An 18749-nucleotide genomic window follows, 5' to 3' on the forward strand; every position below is an offset into this window, starting at 1 on the left:
AAGGACTCCTTAAAGAACAATGATATAGAAGGTGGACAGATCCAGGCCATTCATGGGATAGAGTGAGTTTAAAGAACATTTGTAACATCAAATACATGATGAGGGACAGTTTTTCAAGGCTTCTCTTCATGCTTTTGCCTTTGTATTTCATCTCTGGTAGGTATTCCAGGCGGCAATTTAAAAAAAAAACAACTTTTGGCCAAGTAAACAGAGACTTATTGTAGAGTGAATAATATTATTTTGGGTCAGAGTAGGGGTATGAATTGACACATGTAAGTAAAGTATGTCTAAGAATATAAAGTACAACTATTGATACAACTATACACTTTGACTGTGGTTTTCCAAGACCAAACTTACAAACAAAGAGAGATTAAAATAACAGAAGAAGAAAAAACTAGAGTTCCACCAGCTCTTGTGTACAGCTGATGAGCTCTCACATGGGACAGGATGCAAAACTTCAGAATGCAAATTCTGGTTTATGCTTTCGGTCCCAAACACTCTAAAACAGTGAAATAATCACAAACAATGACATCTGGGTTCTTTGTCGGACATTTCTGCCTCTGTTCGGGTTGTGTTGGGTGTATGTCGGCGTTTTTAGACCTACCATAATATCGACTCGACCTCCACGCTCTGACCGCACAGTGCAGGACTCCGTCCAGCCACAGCAGCAGCCAGCTGATGCAGAAGCCCAGCAGCAGCCCAAGCATCAAGTCCATCTCCTGCTTGGTCACACTGTCACTCACAAAGTAGTTCTCTGAAGAGTCCACCAAAGAATGATCCCCGTCGTACGGGATTACATAGTGGACATGATGCCTGCAGAAAGGGGAAATGGAAAATTCTGTAAGATTTAGATATCCAAAGATAATATAAGGCAACATATAGTATGTACATTCATTATATCAAGAATTGCTATCTATTGTTACAGCTGAGGGACGGCACGCACAAGAACACTGTCTTTGCCTCATGTGAAGGTCAGCGGTCATCCACCAATGCATTTTTATTACATGTATTTATTATTTAGCCCTTCTATACATTTGAAAGCTATACTGGGATTAAAAACAGATAAAAACAGGCAGGTAAGGCTTTTAGTGTGAGTCACCAAAACACTGATTTCAATGTATGATATAACAACATATGACATAACAATTGTCGTTACATAGCTGGACGAGAGTCCACGTGTTTGATGTTTGCTCGTCTAAGTGGAGCTGGTGGAACACTTCATTTCACAAATGCCACCGTTTTTGACCAACATTAGCGTCCCATACGCCAGGGCCTCGGAGAGCCTCGTGTTGGAGACATTTAACCTCATAAGCAGACCTCATTTGACTGACAGGCTGATCTGGAAAGTGCAGCGCAGAACAACCACAGCACTTAAACCGTAGTAAAACAAATAACACAGATTAACATCTTAAGTGAGGAAGGAGCGGCCACTTTGGGGATGAAATCCCCCGTCAAGCTCAAGTCACCGAGGCACATTAGCCGCGCCGCTATGTGGATCTCTTTTCATTATTGAAGACTTCCTGCCCCCCTCCCCAAAAAAAACCACGTAAATAAAACAACAGCTACTGACTTCACTACCTTCCAGCACGTGTGAAACTGGCCTCTTTTACCTGCTGCTGCAACACACTATTGGCTTATTTCTACTTAAACTACTTCTTCTATAAATGTTTTCATGCTGTTTTTGAGGAAACGACCCTGCAACATCGTGCAGGAGCATGATGCCATTTTAGATTAGATTAGACCATTTTCGAGCTTTCTTTAGAAATCCTGCTAACAAATATCAAAGATTACATTTTTAATATTGCTCCCGTTCACTTTATATTCCATCACTTGGTGGCAGACCCGGTTCAACAGATGACCAATTATTTGTTAGTTGCAGGGCTGGTTGGGTGGGCAGGGAAACAGGGGAACAGGCTTCCTTAATGCTGCTAATGAATTGCTTGTAGCATCGCCCCCCTCACTGCAGTATGCACATGCAGTCCCGCTCAGATTTTAGTGTGCATCTGCTCAGCTTGCAGCAACATTAGTGGAGACACTCCCCTCTAATCAGGCTGAAGCAACCACATATCCGGGGGCAACAAAAGGTGCGACTATCTTGGGCAAAATTTGAATCTTGATTTAAATGTTGCGCCAACGCTGTTGCCATATCACATGAGCGCCGAGGAGGTGTCGCTGGCAAACGCGTCACAGCGCCGATTCAAATCAATAATGAATCAATCTCATCGATGAGCGTCTCGCTGCTGCGCCTCGTCAACCGCAAGAACGCACAAGCGGCTCCCGCCGTGACGGCAGACCGCAGGTATGAGGCAGGCAGCCCCGTTTCACTTCACTCCGGCATAGGACCGCGTTCATAATTGGCCCTGCGGGTTTCTGCCCTCCGCGCAGGCCTGCGTAAATCGCGCACTTGATGCTCAGATTGTTTTTGAACGGCCTCAACGTCGCTCATAGTTCATTACCTATTTATGGAACCGACACACACCTTCGCGCATGCAGCAGAGCTGAAATCCGCGCAGAGGGAGACGTTCATATAAAGCAGAACGCGCCTCGGACTCAACTGATGTCCGTGCGCGACGAATGAATTAGAAAACGGCCGTATGGAAACATCCGTCGCTATTTGTGGCAGCCTGGTAGCAGGTTTGGGTTTTGCGCCACACATCTTCAAGGCCTCTTCAGCAATTAAGGACTGACTGAAATAAAAGCACGCAGCGCCGTGTTTACCCCACATATCGGCCGAGGACGATGGCATTTACCTTCCACAGTTGCAGTGACAGACGCGGTCCTCCCCTCGTAGATGCGGTAAGATGTAGTTGTGAAAGCGATCCAGCAGTGCGTTCATGTCCATTAAACAGGCTATCGCCTGCAAAGAAGCATGCGAGTCAGCTGGGACATGGAGAGCAATAGGCTGTAGGCTACTCCTACAAACAGCAAAAACACGATTTGAATGAGGTGCATAAAAACGACGAGGATCGCGGGGGGAAGAGGATAAAATAACATCATCCTCCCGATTCAAAGAATGGTGAATCTCGCCTCGAAACGGACTTTGATTATTTATTTATGGCGGCAGGTAATTATAGGTAGACTAACCTACTTCCACATGTCTCTCATATTTCTGTTGGGAAGGGTTTCTACGATAGTATCTGGCATATTTTAGGCAATCTGTTGTTATTATAAAATAGTGGTTTCTTGAAAGTGAACGTGTCTTACCATAACAACTGAAGCACCAAGAATCATAAAAATCATGGTGGTTGTGATCATATGCATCAAAACTTCCAAACTGGCCACCGTTCTGCTACCCGCGGCGGTGGAGACGCACCGGCTGGGCTCTGGGCACTCTGACCGGGCAGGAGCCGCTCATGGAGCCGCCGCTCCGCACCTGGCTCCCCGCACCTTCAAACTACCCGGTCTCCCTTCGTCTCCTCCTACACACACACTCACACACACGCGCACGCACGCACACACACGGAATAAGCCGGTCTGTCAGCCGTCACTGCGCCCTCTCTCCATCCAAGTATCCCCCTGGTCGGGCGGATGCGGCTGCCGCGTCCAAGGAGGGAGTCTTCTTATTACACTGATCCCCTCTCCCCGATGCGTTTTTAGGTTTCTCCAGGTTAATAAAAAAGGATTTTGATCTTTTTAAAAAAGCACAGTGTTTCCCTTATATCCTTTCAAGGGTGCCTTCTCCCTCCTCCAAGTTATTCCACAGCGGGGCTGCGCATCAGAACGGAATGAATTCTCTCCTCCATTGGCGAAAACGCACGGCTTCTCTCAAAGAACTGCATTAACTCCTCTGGCGACCATCGCCCTCGTCTCTCTCGGAATGCTTGAAAAGCTCGACATTAGGTCTAGATAGCTCCAATCGGAAACTAGACCCACCCTGCGCCCCGAGTCCAGTCCAGATCCCGCAACGGCAGCTGCATCGACGCCCGGAGCCAGACACGCATGATTATCCCATCCTGGCTTCCAGCAGCTACCAGAGCATCCACTCCCACCTCTTGGGCTTGAGCGCGCGCGTTCGCGTGTGTGCGTGCGCGTTCGCGTGTGTGCAGTATGTGCGCGTGAGAGGGAGACTGGAGACAGGGAAACTGCCTTTATGGCACCATCCTATAGGGTTATTATTTATAGCAGATATAGCAGATGCACTGAAAATGGCCCATCTGCGCGATGATTTCACTTCCTGTTCCCTCCAGAGGGTTAAACCTGCTTTTTTCTCTTCTCTTCTCTTCACCCTTGTTTTGGTTTTCTCTATTGCAGCACTTTTTTTTAGATTCCACACATTTGCTCTTCTCAAAAATATTTGAAAAGTGTTCAAATTCTCAGATCTCCCAGTTGGTGTCAGGCATTTTCTCCTCGCCAGAGGTCTGTGCTTTAATTTAATTGTACATGTTTTCTGAATTCTCTGAAATTTAAGAGTGCATTGTTGTCTTTGTGAACGTGATCATGTTGAAAATACTTCTAAAGCTTCAAAAGCAGATGAACCAATGTTGTCTTAAGATCCTTATCTCAATAAGCAAATCAAGGATTGGGATTTATTTTTTCTAATCAGGGTAAACTTTTTTTTTTATAGCGGTAGATGCTGTACAGTAACATTTCCATTTTGTCAGATGTTCAACTGAGGTGTAAAACAACACAAGCTTGACATCCAAATGGTTCCCATTAGGCTTCACAAGTCTATATTTTCATTTTTTTAGATAACTTTGAGGCTTAAATATACTTTTCACAACAACTGAGGAAGAAATGAGAGGAAGAGTGCAGAATGCTGGTAGTGAAGCGTCTCAGTACCACTTTGGCAGATAAAAACAATGTGTAAAGTAACAATTTTGACAATTTTTCGTTGGAAAGGCGCCCGAAGTGTAACTTTAAATGTAACTGCTTCCAGTTAATAAGTAAAATTTAAAAAAAAGATTACCACCAGATGATGATATGCTGTGTGATAGTTTGCTCTCTAAGCATAGAATCAGTCCTTTTAAAGATTGTAAGAGGTTTTTAACAATGGGGAACTGTTGAGGAAAAAAGAACTTTTAAAAAGGTGGACCTTCATTGTGTCAAAATTTGTGTCAATAACCAACTCGTAATGAACAAAAACATAAATACTGATGTTGAAATAATGAACATGTCAGATAATATTCAGTTTCTGATGATTATGAAAGATATGCACTTTAATTTTTACTTCACTGTTTTATGAAAGAATGCATTTAAAAGGCATTATCTGGACTCACAAGAGATGCACCGGTATGCTCTAAGGCCACAACAAAAGAGAGAAAAGGCAGTGTGATGTGGATCAAGTTAGCGAGCTTTAATGTGGAGTGTAAAACAGCAGGGTGGAGGTTCCAGGGACGAGTGAGAGGGCGAGACAGCCCAAGGCGGCGGGTTTATATCAGCAAGCCAACCAGGGAGTCTGGCACTGGTGCTCCCAGCCCACCATCAACTCCAGCAACACACAAACAGGAGCCAGCTCCTGGCTGAGGGCATAAACATACACGAACAGAGGAGTCCAACCAGGGTTCTGTAGTGAGACTCATCTAAACAACATGCGTCGATAAACAGGTGCATAAATTACAGTCAAATTTAGCAGATCGGCCGATATATTTATCATCATCCTGAGTCTGTGCTGTTCAACATTTGCTCAGTCATTTGTGCTATGTTGCAGCTATAAAAGTGTTTTTTTTCCTCTTTTCATTAGAATGATAAAATCCTGAAACATTTACACAATTGCCTGATTAAGTGTGATGTCTGACAGGTGGAAATGCACTTAAAAACACACCAAAGCAGCAAAACACACTGCAAATACGCTCCACAGAACAGAAGTGCGCTGGGCCCCTGTCTGATCATATATGTGTCTAACATGGGGAGACGGTTTATTCCAGTGTTGCTAACCCAAATGTGTTGGCACTGGTGTGTTGCAGGCCCTGGGTGGGCCGCCATGGTTGTCGATGTAGCATTGATTCAACTTACCATGTTGTGTTGTATCACTACTTCCTTATATGTCAGTAATACTGATTAACTTTAAAAAGTCAGCAACTAGAGGACAGAAGACACATAGCACCAAAAGGGTCACATCTGCACCGCTTTTGGTTTTTACATTTGAGTGTCACCGACTGTGCTTTGTATCCTGTCAGCTCTTGAAGCAGCGGTGTAGTGGACTTCAATTCAAATGTGTCCTGGGAAGGAAGGAGCGTGATGGAAACAGTTCATTGTGGACTTGATGACGCCTACACACTCAGATGTGCCAGTTAAATTCCATCTTTCTGCTGTCAAATTATTTTGTGAGTTTCATAATATGACTTTTAGCACCTATTAACGCATAAGAAAGGCATTAATCTGCTGCTTCTCGTGCCAGTATAACTGTGTTGCCCACTGGAATGACCTACATAAATATATCATACACATGTACAGACACTGTTTGTGTATCTATTTAGTCGACGCTCAACTGACTGCCTTTCTGTTCCATTCAGCTTCCATCTGTGCCCACACTGTGATTCCTCACTGATATGTTCAGTAGGCTACATCACACAGCAACTGATGGCTGTATGTGCTTCAATTTATGCCAGTTCTTTCTTTCTTTCTTTCTTTCTTTCTTGCTTTCTTGCTTTCTTGCTTTCTTGCTTTCTTTCTTGCTTTCTCACGCATTGTAAACACCCTGTTTATTGCTTTCCAGCCCACTCCTCCTCCACACTATTTTCACCAACTGTGTGGAGTCATCAAAAGGAGTTGGCGGTGAGTGGATTTTCTGGAGTCGAGGACAGCAGAAGGTGGAGGGATTTTCATATACAACATTTCTTACGCTATCATAACTCAACCTCCTACTTTGTTCTGAGTCACAGCCTACAGCATTACGCAGGGTGTCTGAAGCAGTTGTGCATGCCCAACATAGGGAAATTTATGAACAAAATTTGTTTGCCTATACAGCCTATTTGTCCTAGACTCATATGCGTTGGAAGTTTTCAACATTTTTGAAAAATTAATTAGAGCTTTAAAAAGACAGACAAATCATAATTATAATTTCAGAATGGTACTTAGAACAAATATTCTATATTTTATACCCATTATCATTGAATAGATAAGTAAAGAAAAAAAGAAAGAAAGAAAGAATAGAAATTTGGTGCATGTCGCTTTCCGTAGATTGTGACGCAATAACTACGAATGCGGAATTTGCGTTGTAAACACACACAGAAAACGGATAATCACCAACTTTTTTCAATAATCGAAGCCAAAACCATAAAACGAGACATATCGTATTGAACATAACGTGCTGATGGTAAAACCTATGTTATGTATGTCAGTTATCGATGTTGTTTTCTATGCAGTTGTGTTTAGACGGGGGATATGTGATTAGTTATGTAACCAGGGTTTCTGTCCAGCCGTACGATGCTAGGTAGCTAACGATCAACGCCAAATGACGTGTATTTACCGTGTTCACTGTGTCTCTTTTAGTTTACTCAGTCGTGGTTGTGGTCGTTTTTGTAAAATAAGAAAAAACTCGTTATTTACGTTAACGTGAAACGAGCTCTTCCACGAAATGTGAACCGTGCCGTCTTGTCTTGATCCATAGTTTGTCACTTTTGCTTCCATAATCCACCACAGATTTTTTTTGACGTTGATCTGAAGACACTTCTATCCTTTTCCAGCATTCAGCAAGTTTTCCAGTAAGTTTAACCCAGCTTCATTCGTCCAGGAACTCACAGTATTTACATTTAGAGGTGTACTTTGATTGTAGACGGTGATGGTTATTCCTTCCTTATCGATAAGGAAAGGACACCACCGTCATTATCTTATTGCCTTTTGTGGTGTCCTTTCCTTATCGATAAGAGTCACCGTCCCTTCTTAAGATTCTGCCAACTCCATCTCCTTCATTCATCTCGTATGACAGAGATCAGGAAAGATCTGGCCATAAGCCTGTTATTTGTTCAGATGCATCAAATGACCTTCATAAATGGTCAATTTTGTATCAGGCCTCTTTATAATTTAAATTAAGTCTGCATTGTCATTTTTTAAAGTGGATTCTATTTTCTATAACTTTACATTTATTTAGATGTCAACTCTGCCTTTAAATTTTGTGAGAAATGCTCTATTATTATTTTAACATGACTCATCTGGTCCTGTTTTTGCTTTAAAAGGTTCCAGAGGTGTTGAAGCGACCGATGCAAGTGCAGACGCACTAGTTTACGACGCACACATATATTTGTTGGCCTAAGGGAGGAACCGTTGCCGACATGTCCAGGAAACAGATGCAGAAGACCGTCCGGAGCAACAAGAAGGGCGAACATGAACGCAAAAGGGACGAGCGAGCCGCCCGTCGAGCCATTGCCAAAGACCGCAAAAACCGGCCACAGGATGGAGATGAAGGAGCAGAGTTTGTCAGCTTCTCCAATCAGCTGCAAGCTCTGGGGCTGAAGCTGAGAGAAGTGCCCGGGGATGGGTAATCATTACGTCTTCTGTCTTTTCTTTGATTGTCATTGACTCTATTTTCATCCCATTAAAAAATGTTCCCAATGAGTAACAAGGTTTAGAACCGTTGATGTTTAACTTTTGACGGGCAGTTGGAGACATTCCAATGACAATATGTTGGTGTTTTCTATTGGGTTTTTTTTTTTTAGAAACTGTCTGTTCAGAGCTCTCGGCGATCAATTAGAAGGTCACTCCCGGGGTCACCTCCGATTACGACAAGAGACAATCCAGTATATGATGACCCACCGGCAAGACTTTGAACCCTTTGTAGAGGACGATGTTCCCTTCTCACAGCACTGTAAGAACATAATCCAGCCAGTTACAACAGGAAAAAAATATCCTATATCATATCCTATAGTCTGAGCAGAAGCTGCAGAGCGCCCCCTTGTGGCCAAAATACTTTAATGTCATTTAGTGACGAATTGAAAAGATCACAGCAACAACTGTTTCAATGCAACTAGGTCCATTAACGGGTAGTTATGAAACAAAAGGGAAAAATTGGTACAAAATCTCAGATTAAGGAATATGCCTTGTATGTACAGTAAAATGAAACACATCCACTAGAGTGCTGTGAAAAGTAGTTCCCCACTCCTGATTTCTTCTGTTCATCAGTGAATGTACAATACAGCTGTTGAAAGATAATTACATTCATTAAGGGGGAAAAATTCTCCGACAGTTTAGAAATGGTCATTTTGGAGCATTTTTGACCCAGAGTATTGTTTTAATTGAAGGCTTTGTGGTGGTGTCATCTCATGCATCGAGCAGGCGGCTGCCCAACATTCATTTCCTTCGTTTTCTGACGCTTCACGCGTGGATTCGCTGGTGTGTGTTCAGCTCATTGGCCTGTTGCACTCTTGAGCTTTAGGTCACCAGCTCATGGCCATATATTCTCCCTCAGGCTCGTCTGGTAGACAGCGGAATTCATGGTCCCATCAATTACAGGAAGTTATCCAGGTCCTGAAGCACTAGAGCGGTTCCAGACCCTCTCCCACAGATGCCATTTGTTCCCAGTCTCTGTTTTATTGTTGAACAATGAACACTGACCATAATTGAGGCAAGTGAGGGCTGTTCTTGGACGCTGTCCTGGGGGTTTGTGAGCGGCTGCACGAGTCAGTGACTCACCTCTGATAGGTTCATTCCTGTTTCAGGATTTTTCCATTCGTGGATGATGCCTGTAGTGGCAAATTTAAAAAGATAGATGTCAATAACCTTGTTCCTCATCTGTTCCCCTGTTTCCTTAGATCAGGACATAACAGGACCCTCTTCACCTTGTCATGAAAGTGCTCATTAAAAGCTACAATGCGTATTTACACAGGACACTTTCCATTGCACTAAAAAGAGAAAAATACATAACCCAGGGGGAAAATACTTTTTCACAGCATTCTTGAGGTGTAAAGTTGACAAATTAATTATATTTCTTCCTATAATTTTCTAATAATCCTTTTTATTGTTACATTCATCATAATCACCCTTTTAAAGTTTGAAAAGTTAGTTTTTCCCTCGCTGGGCTCATTTAATTCATAATTACCTGTTAGTGTCATAAATTAGTTGAACAAATTCATTCCAGCATTTCGACGTACTAAAGATCTTCAGGTTAAAACGAGCAGTTTTATCTCTCTTTCTTGTTTTTGTCTCAGTGTCCAACCTGTCTCAGCCGGGAACTTTTGCCGGCAACGACGCCATCGTGGCCTTTGCTCGCAGCCAGCAGGTGAAGGTGGTCATTCATCAGCTCAACATGCCCCTTTGGGAGGTCAGCGCAGAGCGGGACTTTCCAACATCGCATCCATAAGCTGAGGTGTTGTTTCGTACCACCTCCTTGTCTTCTGTCCTCCTTGCAGATCAACGGTTCAGAGAAACAGGTGTGCAGACAGCTGCACATCGCCTACCGCTACGGGGATCATTATGACAGCGTGCGGAGAATGGGGGACAATTCAGAGAGTCCCGCACAGCTTCGCGTGGAGGTACTGTAGCAACACCTCCCTCTGTCCAACACTAGTGGAAAATAATAGCAACTCTAACAAACGGATGCTTTGTTTTATTGCCGTTAACAGAATCTGCAGCCTTCCCAAGGACTGCAGCGCGAGATTGCAGGAAGCCACGGGTACAGAAGGAAAAACTCATCTCCCGCTGCCTCCGAGGGCGACAGTTTGATCCTGAGTTCCATTAAGAATGGGGGAATCCAGGGTCAGTATTTACACATTCTAAAAAAAAATAATATTGTCATTAATTTAGCCATGTCTGCGGGTAATCAAAACGAAGCATGACTTTATCTCTTTATTTAAAAAACAAAAAACAAAACAGGGGATGAGGAGAACTTGCTCCAGCTGAGCGCAGCAACCATTAATGCAGAGTGGCTGCTTGGCTCCATGTTAGGTCAGTCCTGCCAGGGTCAGTGCGCCTCAGGATCCTGCCCAGCCTGCACGGCAGCAGTCGCGGATTGCAGTGCTGAGCAGCCACCAGCAGAGGGCAGCAACGCACAAAAAGCAAAGGTAGCCCCACATTCGTCCCGTAAGGTCAAACAAAGGACAACTATTTTAGAATGTTCTTCCCCAACACAAACTGAATTGGCATAAATGTGCGGAGCTCAAATCTTATTGGTTGTTTGTTTTTTTTTAATCCCGCAGGTATCAAACAGACAAAGAAAAGAGCAGCAGAGGCAAGAGAAAAAGAAGCGTCAGGAGGAAAGGCATCGGCAAAAGGTTATCCAGAGTAAAAATCAGGACCAGAACCTGCCAGAAGTTACTTTAGTCCCGGCTCTAAATACCCTCAGTATATAGACAAGACCACAGCCACAATGTGGTCGAACGCTACTAAGTGATTCTGTCAATATTGTTTTGCACATCGTCTAACTTTTACCTAGGAGAACCTTGTAGTCTCTTTCTATACGGTGTAAAGGCGCCTGCGAACCGGAACGTGAGGTGTGTGGCGTCTGACAGAATACAGGACGCTATCTTTTTCAGTGTTGCTGCCAGGTTGATTCCATTGTCTGGTCAGTGTGTGCAAACTCCCTCCCACTCCAGGCTGGTCCAGCTTCTGCTCGCAAAGCCCCTTCCTATGCTGCACATCAGGCTTTTACTGACGACCATCCAGAGAACCACACGCCGACGGGCTTTGCGATGCGCCACAGATTAGAACTATTTTTGACTTTAAAGTTCAGATCACCGTTGGTTCGATTTGACCCACGAAGGGAGCAATGATGGGATATTTGATCGTTATGCACACTGTGTACAGCATGTTGCAATAAAGATTCAACAAACGGTTCTGGTTTTGCATACGACAAATACCTCACATGCTAGTAAGCTTGAAACAAAAATACATTTCAATTAAAATAACTGCACATGTATTGCGGTTTTGATACAGAAACAGAGCGCTGTAAGAATAAAACTTGAATTGAATGTGACACCAGGCAAGGACTGAAAAGAAAACAAGTTTATTTTAAAAAAAAAAAAAAAGCCCTGATGAAGCCTCAAAGTTCAACTATGTACACTTTGTTATAAACGCTCACAGGAAGCTAAAACTGCTGAAACCACCTTCCTGTTACTCATAGCAACCTTTAAAAATGTTACTTGTGTGGGGTGAGAGGGAAAAAAACAACTCCTTATCTACATTTTTGAAGCTGTATATTGTACTTAATGTCCACTTTAGTAAAAAAGCCATGAGCAGTTTCTGCAGGCCTCCGTCCCTAACGAGGAGGCCTGATGATGAAATATCCAAGTGGCATAAGTTCATGTTAAACCAGCTCCACAGTGATAACTGTTGCCTTCTCTTGTTGTCCAGTAAAAATCAGATGTCGAGACGGGATCTGTTGCCCAAACATCAGCTCCCCTGCTCTAAAAGTCTTGCCGGATGTTCTCCTTGTTCTCGTCGCCCTGCTGCTGCCTGAGCCGAGTTACTTCGTTCTCCAGCTGGATGATGGCCCGCTCGATCTCGTAGTTCTTGCTGACCAGAGCCACCCAGCTGTGGAGGGACAGGTGTTAACATCACGGCCAGACATAGACGCATATTGAAACATATAGACGGACATACTTGGACTCCAGCTCTCGCAGCTTGCCCCCCCCTGTCAACTGTTCATTCTTGCGCTGCCAGTTTATATCTTGAATTTGCTTCCTAGTTCCCCCCGACCCAGAAATAAAATGACTGTTAAAACACACAAAAAAAATGGGTGGGACAATATTTTTTGCAAGGTCGAGGCTCACCTCATTTTCTGGAGCTCCTTTTGAGCTATCTCAATCATGAACGCCAAGTTGCTGAAGGAGGAAGAAAAGTTGAGAGGCTAAAGCGATTATTCTGAACGTGCGCCGCCCGACGGGGACGCGCTGCCACCTACTCGTTGTAGACCTTCCACGCGTTTGTTCCGAACTGTGACATGAGCTCCAGGTTCTCAATGCGGACCGCCTGGTGTTCCAGCTGGGCCATGGAGTTGTTCACACACTCCTGCCACGCCGAAATGTCATTCTTCTGTCCGGAGGAGGGTGCCGGCAACTCATACCTCCACAAGGGAAAAAAGAAAAAGACTCGCCAATAAAATGACATAGAACCAGACCAAAATGATTTACACAACAGTTTTTGACTTAGTGTTCTGTATAATACACATTACCAATATAGCATTTGAGGTTTTAGACACTTAAACAGGGTCTAAGAGTAAGCAAACGTACCTCTTCATGCTGAGGAGCTCCATGGGCTGCCGAGCTGCCAGACGCTCAAACTCATTCTTCATAATTTCCGTCTACACGAAGGGAAGAGAACTAATTAGATTTGGGTCCCGCTTGGCTGAAAGGGTTAAGCGATGCAGAAGGGGTGGGGGTCTGTCACCTCAAAAGTGGAAAAGTCAGGGGTGGGCAAGTAACTCAGGTAATTCTTGGTGGGTCGGTATCTTCTCGTCTCCTCTTCCACCAAAGCTGCAGCCTAAAAGAGCACAGATAACACCATCATTTACCCTCTCACCCAGAAAACAACTGAAACAATATTTACATAGTTTAAAGATGGTTCCTCTCCGACGAATACTGCGTTTTAGCGTTGTAGAAAAGTTGTTTCATCATTGGAACATGGGGATCCGTGTTTATCATTACAAATGAAAGCGGGCACGTTATTCAGATTTATGTTTCTTTTACTGAGGCAATATTGACCGGATGTAAGTCAGAGCAACCAAGTATTATAGTTATCTAAAATCAACAGATCTAAACACATCACGGTACATCTGCAAACCTTTATTGTTGAAGTTACACGTTTTTAATGTGGAAGACAGAAAAATCCACCTTCATTACAGACTGCGACGATTAAAAGTTAACTATCCAGGCACACTGGAGCTAGCATCCTAGCTAACTAGAACCAAAATCCTTCATATTGTTGGGCCAGTTATTATGATTAAAATATTATTAGAATAATATTAAACATAACAGCCTCTTCAGTTGTGACCCTAAAGTTGCTTTGTTTAACAATTGCTGGATATTTGTAGATTTGTTTTATTTACGACATTGCTACTTGAAACAAGCATGGTTTGCTAACAGCTAAGTTTTGAGAGAGCCGCAGTTTACTCACCGCTTCCCTGACACCTGCTGCATCGTAACCTTGGTCAAAATATGGTAGCGCATCAACGAATACTTCACCAGCAACTGATGCTGTCCCAGCCATTATTATCGATGATAAAAACCGATTTGTTTTAATGAATTAATGCTACCTCTGCTAAAGAGAAAAGTGCCGTGGCTCTCTGGTTTCCGGCTTTTCAAAATAAAATAACTACAATAGTCTCATTTATTTGGGGGCGACCTCTGGTGGACTGGAATGGAACTACACATCCAGATTAAATTAAATCGTGAAAATAAAAGCAATCTGGTAAATATTCGGAAAATATCATGTGTTATTGCAATTTGTGGGGTTTTAGAGTCTAATTAAATAACATATAGACCAAAAATGAAATCATAATAGTGAAGCCTCTCTAATGTATCTCTATGTAATATACAGTATCTTTATTATATATACAATATATGTAATATAGTACAGACATCATAAAAAAATATACTCAACAAAGAATGACAAGGTAAAAACACATTCAATCTTTTCAGCATCTCATTTCAAACAATCAATTTCCTTGATCTTTGTTTTGTTGGTGTAATACTTTACTTCAATTTTAAGTGTGAATTTAGCTCAATACCACCTTTTACTGATATACTGAAAAGTTTTAAAAGAATTGATGCAATGTATTTATGCAATGTATTTACAAAATTACATTGGCATATTTTTTGTATAATGGATATCATATTTTATCTCAGAACAGTGAGGACTGTTATGAAGTGTAATTTCTCCCATCATCATTATAAGAAAAATGTGCTGAATCCAAATGAACACAGGAGTAAAAAAATGAGGTCCAAAATTTCTATTCCTAAAGACAGCGACGGTTAACTCTGAAAACATGTCTCCATGTAGTAACTCTAATATAACGCACCTTACTCCTCCATGTAGTCTGTAAAGTTTCTTTCATTTAGCTTTATGTCCCTGACTCTTTGGGAAAATATAACAGACATTAACAGAGGTAAACTAATTTAGAACAGTCTATGCGTTGCTTCTTAGCAGCTTTGGCATAATTCAGGTTCAATTCCAGCTACCAAAGCACCACAGGAAAACCTGAAAGGAACAGAAAGAGAGAGAGAGAGAATGGGGAGAGAAGAGCGAGAGACAAAGAAACTTAAAATAGCTTACCAAACAAGTTGTCATTATCATCATTCATAGCTATCATTGCCTGTCATTAAAAGGCTTGTCATGAAGTCACACTGATTATTTAGTTACTTGGTCAATAGATGCTATTTTTAATTGCAATGGGATTTGTACGGCTGTTTTTGCTTGGCCACAATTCCTCGGATGTCCGGCTCCATCTCCGACGTTGAGATACAAAGGACAGCATGTAGATGGGCATCTGTCATCCTGGATCTCTGCTTGGATTTGTTAACGGCCATGGTGATGAAGGTCAGAGGCCGTTCTGACAGCACGGTGGTGAGGTGCAGCGAATGTGGAGGGGGAAAGTCCTCTGTAGAGATTCTTATCATGATGTGCTGCTCTGGCCTCTGAGCTTTCCTGCAGGTTGATGAACTCAAACTGCATGTCTGCAGGCTCTTCCTCAGTCCCACATGTGAATGGATTTTGGCAAAGGTTGAATGCCTTCTCATGCTTCCTGAGATTGGGAGAAGCAGTGTCCGAATTCCTCTCGAGTTTTCATAAGAGGCCATGGTTCTTTTCTGAACACGGGTGATGTAAAACTTCTCTCCCATCTGTGTCTGTGTCACCTAGCAACAACTGCAGGAACATGAGTGAGACCTCTCTTTCTGAGCTGTCCCAGCAGGGGTCTATTGGAAAGCTTTGATACTGTCAAATAGTGTGGAAATGAGCTTTCCGTGGCCTCAGAGCTTCTTCAGAACTCAAAGACAATTTTTCATGACAGCAAGGGAGGCCAGGTCACAGCGCCATTACTGTCACTTAACTCAGTCACATATTGTCTTTTTAATTCCACAAACATTTTAATTTCTTTTCTCAAGTGGAAAAAAATGTTTCAGTGTGGCACCTCTGCTCAGCCATCTGACAGTAAAGTATATGACACCTCTGACTGTGCCAAAAAAGTCTTAAATTCTGATGATCCAGACCTCTGGACTGGAGAAAGTTAATGGCCTTCACAACCATGTCACAACCACCTTCTCTGACAGCAGTGACACGGTACCTGTCCTACCCCCGACCGTTGCTGGTGCTCCATCTGTTGTGACACTGACCATAGATGCCAGGTTCGCTTATTATGCAATGAGACTGCGACACAGCCTCGCAAATGTGGTTAGCCTGTGTTACAGCTTCACCGGTTGTAGACACATTTGTGAAAACATGCCAGTGTAGCCTCTTTTAAGTAGTTCAGGCTTACTGGTGCGATCCTTGCCACTGAATTTATCGTATGTTTTGTTTATCATAATGACTTTTATGTTGAATTCCTTGTGCACTGCTACCTGTGCTGATCAGGCAAGCTGTTACGGGTGGGGGTTGAACAGAACCCGAACCCAGGCCAGGACACAGTGGTAAAATGGTCTAAAGGTTTTATTTACAGGGGGGATGGAGCAACATAAGGAACATGAGGGCAGCCCTCCAGGACTGCCGAGCACCAGGGAACAGAAGCGGCCCTCCAGGAAACAGGAAACTCGGGAACAGGAGCGGCCCTCCGGGAAACAGGAAACTCGAGAACAGGAACGGACCTCCGGGAAACAGGAAACTCGGGAACAGGAGCGGCCCTGCGGGAAACAGGAAACTCGAGTACAGGAGCGGCCCTCCGGGAAACAGGAAACTCGAGTACAGGAGCGGCCCTCCAGGAAACAGGAAACTCGGGAACAGGAGCGGCCCTCCAGGAAACAGGAAACTCGGGAACAGGAGCGGCCCTCCAGAAAGGCAGAACACCAACACACGACGAGGGAAGCCAAATCTCACCAACATGCGACAAGGGAACCTGAACAAACACCCGCCACACAATGAAGGAAGACGAACAGACACCCTGGCCCTGACAGACAGGCACAACCTGCTTAAATAGGCGGCAAGATGTAAATTGCCTACAGGTGCGCCTGCCTGCAGTGCCAGCTGCCACCAGTTGTGCCCCACACCACCCCCTGCTGGACAAATCCAGACACAACCCAGAACCCCAGCACAAGCGACTTTATCCGACCCATGAGGTTCGACAAAAATAATCCATTGTCCATTTATCTTAACCTCAGATCAGCGTCAGTGGACTTCAGCCGGTAGGGCTTTCATACAGCTGCTCCCGGATGTCTGTCTTGACATTTGCCCTCCGAAGGGAAGCCTGGCGGTTGATCCCCTGTGAAGCTGATCATGATCAACTGGATTAGCCTGGCGGCAGTTTGAATATAGGTCTTGTAATGACAATTATCCTGCCCATTGGCGAGAGGTGATATGGAAGCTGCTGTTCGACTATCGGAACCATCTGGCCCGGAGAAGGCTGGTTCTCACCGGCCTGCCATTTGGACCAGCCTTGAAGGCCTGATAGTTAACGTCGAATGAAGGTCATCCAGAAGATGTCACCTATCACCTGACTGTGTCTCCACCGTCGGGTCACCAGATCGCAGTTGGGGTTGTATATGACTTGAGTCATAAAACCCCATGAGGAAGACTTGCGGTGTGACCAGGTTAAGATCGGCAGCGTCTGCAGAGATGGTTTGGCGTTCACTATCCCTTCGACTTAGGTGAGGATGGCGCTCAGCACTGCTTCCAGTACCGTTTGCTCTCGGAGGATAACTCCGAGTGCTCTCTTCACGGTTTGTACCTCCCATTCCCAGGCTCCACCAAAATGTTGTGTGCACGGGGAATGAATCAGAAGGAAATCTTCTTCCTCGCCAGCTGGTACTGCATGTGCCATGCCCTTGAACGCTTCTCTCAGTTCCCATTCTCCCCTAACAAAGTTGGTGCCATTGTCACACAGGATTTTGAATGGTGTGCCATACCTGGTGATGAATCGGGACAGCAGGAAGGCATCCATATCGAGACCTGCCGCCAGGTGCAACAGCTCAAGGTGAATGCACCTGGTGGTCAGGCATTGGAACAATATTTCCCACCGCTTCTCGGTTCTGCGGTTGAGCTTCACGCTGAATGGGCCAAAACAAACCACTACAGTGGAGTATAATGGCAGCTTGTAAATGCACGGCCTGGGGGAGGAAGTTCTGCCATCTTGGGTACACTCGGCTTGGCACGCCAGAGCTGGCAGTCCTGGCAGCCATACTAGGGCCTCCGTACAAGTTTAGGAAGCTGGGTGCCTGTGAGTGCTGCACTGAGCCCTAAGCATGGCATGCTCTGGAGCTTTTTGGCAGCCACCCTTAATCTGGCCACCACAAAGGAGGTTTGAATGTGTCCGTCACCATCCGTGGTGCTCAGGTAGGAATAGACCCTCACACCATGTTTTAAGGTATAAAAGATGAGACACAAAGCTTTAGTTTCAGTACTTCCTTTGGTACTCCCTTGGGGATGCTCATGTTTTTCCTCTGCTGCACCATTGCTGTCTATAGGAATAGTTTTGGACTTAATTCTTTTCAACTTTTGTGCTCAATTGGACTCAGTGATTTTTCTTATCATGAAGACGGGCTAAAATTCCACGTCAGTACCAAAAATTTATGCTTTTTGTTCCTTACACCTTAAAACATGGGTCTGAGTGCTCATGCCTCTTTTTGTTCACGTAGCCTTATCTAATGTATCTCTATTGGTGGATTATTATGGCATAATCAAAACAAAAAAACCTTTTTTACTGGTGTCACAAAGTTATTGTATCTCCCCTTATA

The 18749-nt window shown here is 44.0% G+C and overlaps 3 protein-coding genes across 6 annotated transcripts in view; 1 reads left to right on the forward strand and 2 right to left on the reverse strand.

The window, feature by feature from the left end:
- The window catches only part of tmem240a (transmembrane protein 240a), a 10462-nt gene extending 6460 nt beyond the window's left edge, over window positions 1-4002 (reverse strand). The window contains exons 1-3 of the mRNA XM_003962945.3: window positions 3205-4002; window positions 2751-2857; window positions 605-813 (exon numbers count right to left, since the gene is read on the reverse strand). Coding sequence (XP_003962994.2) covers window positions 605-813; window positions 2751-2857; window positions 3205-3261 — 373 coding nt within the window. The 5' untranslated portion in view covers window positions 3262-4002. The remainder of the gene's footprint in view (window positions 1-604; window positions 814-2750; window positions 2858-3204) is intronic.
- Window positions 4003-7104: 3102 nt separating this feature from the next.
- otud3 (OTU deubiquitinase 3) lies at window positions 7105-12604 on the forward strand. 4 transcript variants are annotated; one of them, XM_029833686.1, is made up of 10 exons: window positions 7105-7255; window positions 7582-7643; window positions 8115-8416; window positions 8595-8743; window positions 10083-10195; window positions 10284-10406; window positions 10497-10629; window positions 10747-10934; window positions 11070-11144; window positions 12223-12604. In XM_029833686.1, the coding sequence occupies exons 3-10, from the start codon at window positions 8211-8213 to the stop codon at window positions 12223-12225; spliced, it is 990 nt and encodes a 329-aa protein (XP_029689546.1). In that variant the 5' UTR covers window positions 7105-7255; window positions 7582-7643; window positions 8115-8210; the 3' UTR covers window positions 12226-12604. The 4 variants fall into 4 exon arrangements, with proteins under 4 accessions (XP_029689546.1, XP_003963014.1, XP_029689545.1 ...); XM_003962965.3 differs by lacking the exon at window positions 12223-12604 and having other exon boundaries at window positions 11070-11845; XM_029833685.1 differs by lacking the exon at window positions 12223-12604 and having other exon boundaries at window positions 7114-7271; window positions 11070-11845.
- Window positions 11857-14168, reverse strand: bcas2 (BCAS2 pre-mRNA processing factor). Its single transcript, XM_003962966.3, has 7 exons — window positions 13984-14168; window positions 13258-13350; window positions 13101-13171; window positions 12773-12934; window positions 12642-12692; window positions 12472-12552; window positions 11857-12402 (listed from the first exon to the last, which is right to left on the reverse strand). The coding sequence occupies exons 1-7, from the start codon at window positions 14074-14076 to the stop codon at window positions 12276-12278; spliced, it is 678 nt and encodes a 225-aa protein (XP_003963015.2). The 5' UTR covers window positions 14077-14168; the 3' UTR covers window positions 11857-12275.
- Window positions 14169-18749: the final 4581 nt, after the last annotated feature.

Source organism: Takifugu rubripes, chromosome 3 (genome assembly GCF_901000725.2).
Source record: "Takifugu rubripes chromosome 3, fTakRub1.2, whole genome shotgun sequence".
NCBI classification, from domain to species: domain Eukaryota; kingdom Metazoa; phylum Chordata; class Actinopteri; order Tetraodontiformes; family Tetraodontidae; genus Takifugu; species Takifugu rubripes.

Coding starts and splice junctions, on each gene's coding strand:
- otud3 (XM_003962965.3), top strand. CDS start 8,211: ATGTCCAGGAAACAGATGCAGAAGACCGTCCGGAGCAACAAGAAGGGC. Junction 10,196..10,283: donor TCAACATGCCCCTTTGGGAG/GTCAGCGCAGAG, acceptor TCCTCCTTGCAG/ATCAACGGTTCAGAGAAACA. Junction 10,935..11,069: donor GCAACGCACAAAAAGCAAAG/GTAGCCCCACAT, acceptor TTAATCCCGCAG/GTATCAAACAGACAAAGAAA.
- bcas2 (XM_003962966.3), bottom strand. CDS start 14,076: ATGGCTGGGACAGCATCAGTTGCTGGTGAAGTATTCGTTGATGCGCTA. Junction 12,553..12,641: donor AAGGAGCTCCAGAAAATGAG/GTGAGCCTCGAC, acceptor GGGGGGAACTAG/GAAGCAAATTCAAGATATAA. Junction 12,403..12,471: donor CTGCGAGAGCTGGAGTCCAA/GTATGTCCGTCT, acceptor GTCCCTCCACAG/CTGGGTGGCTCTGGTCAGCA.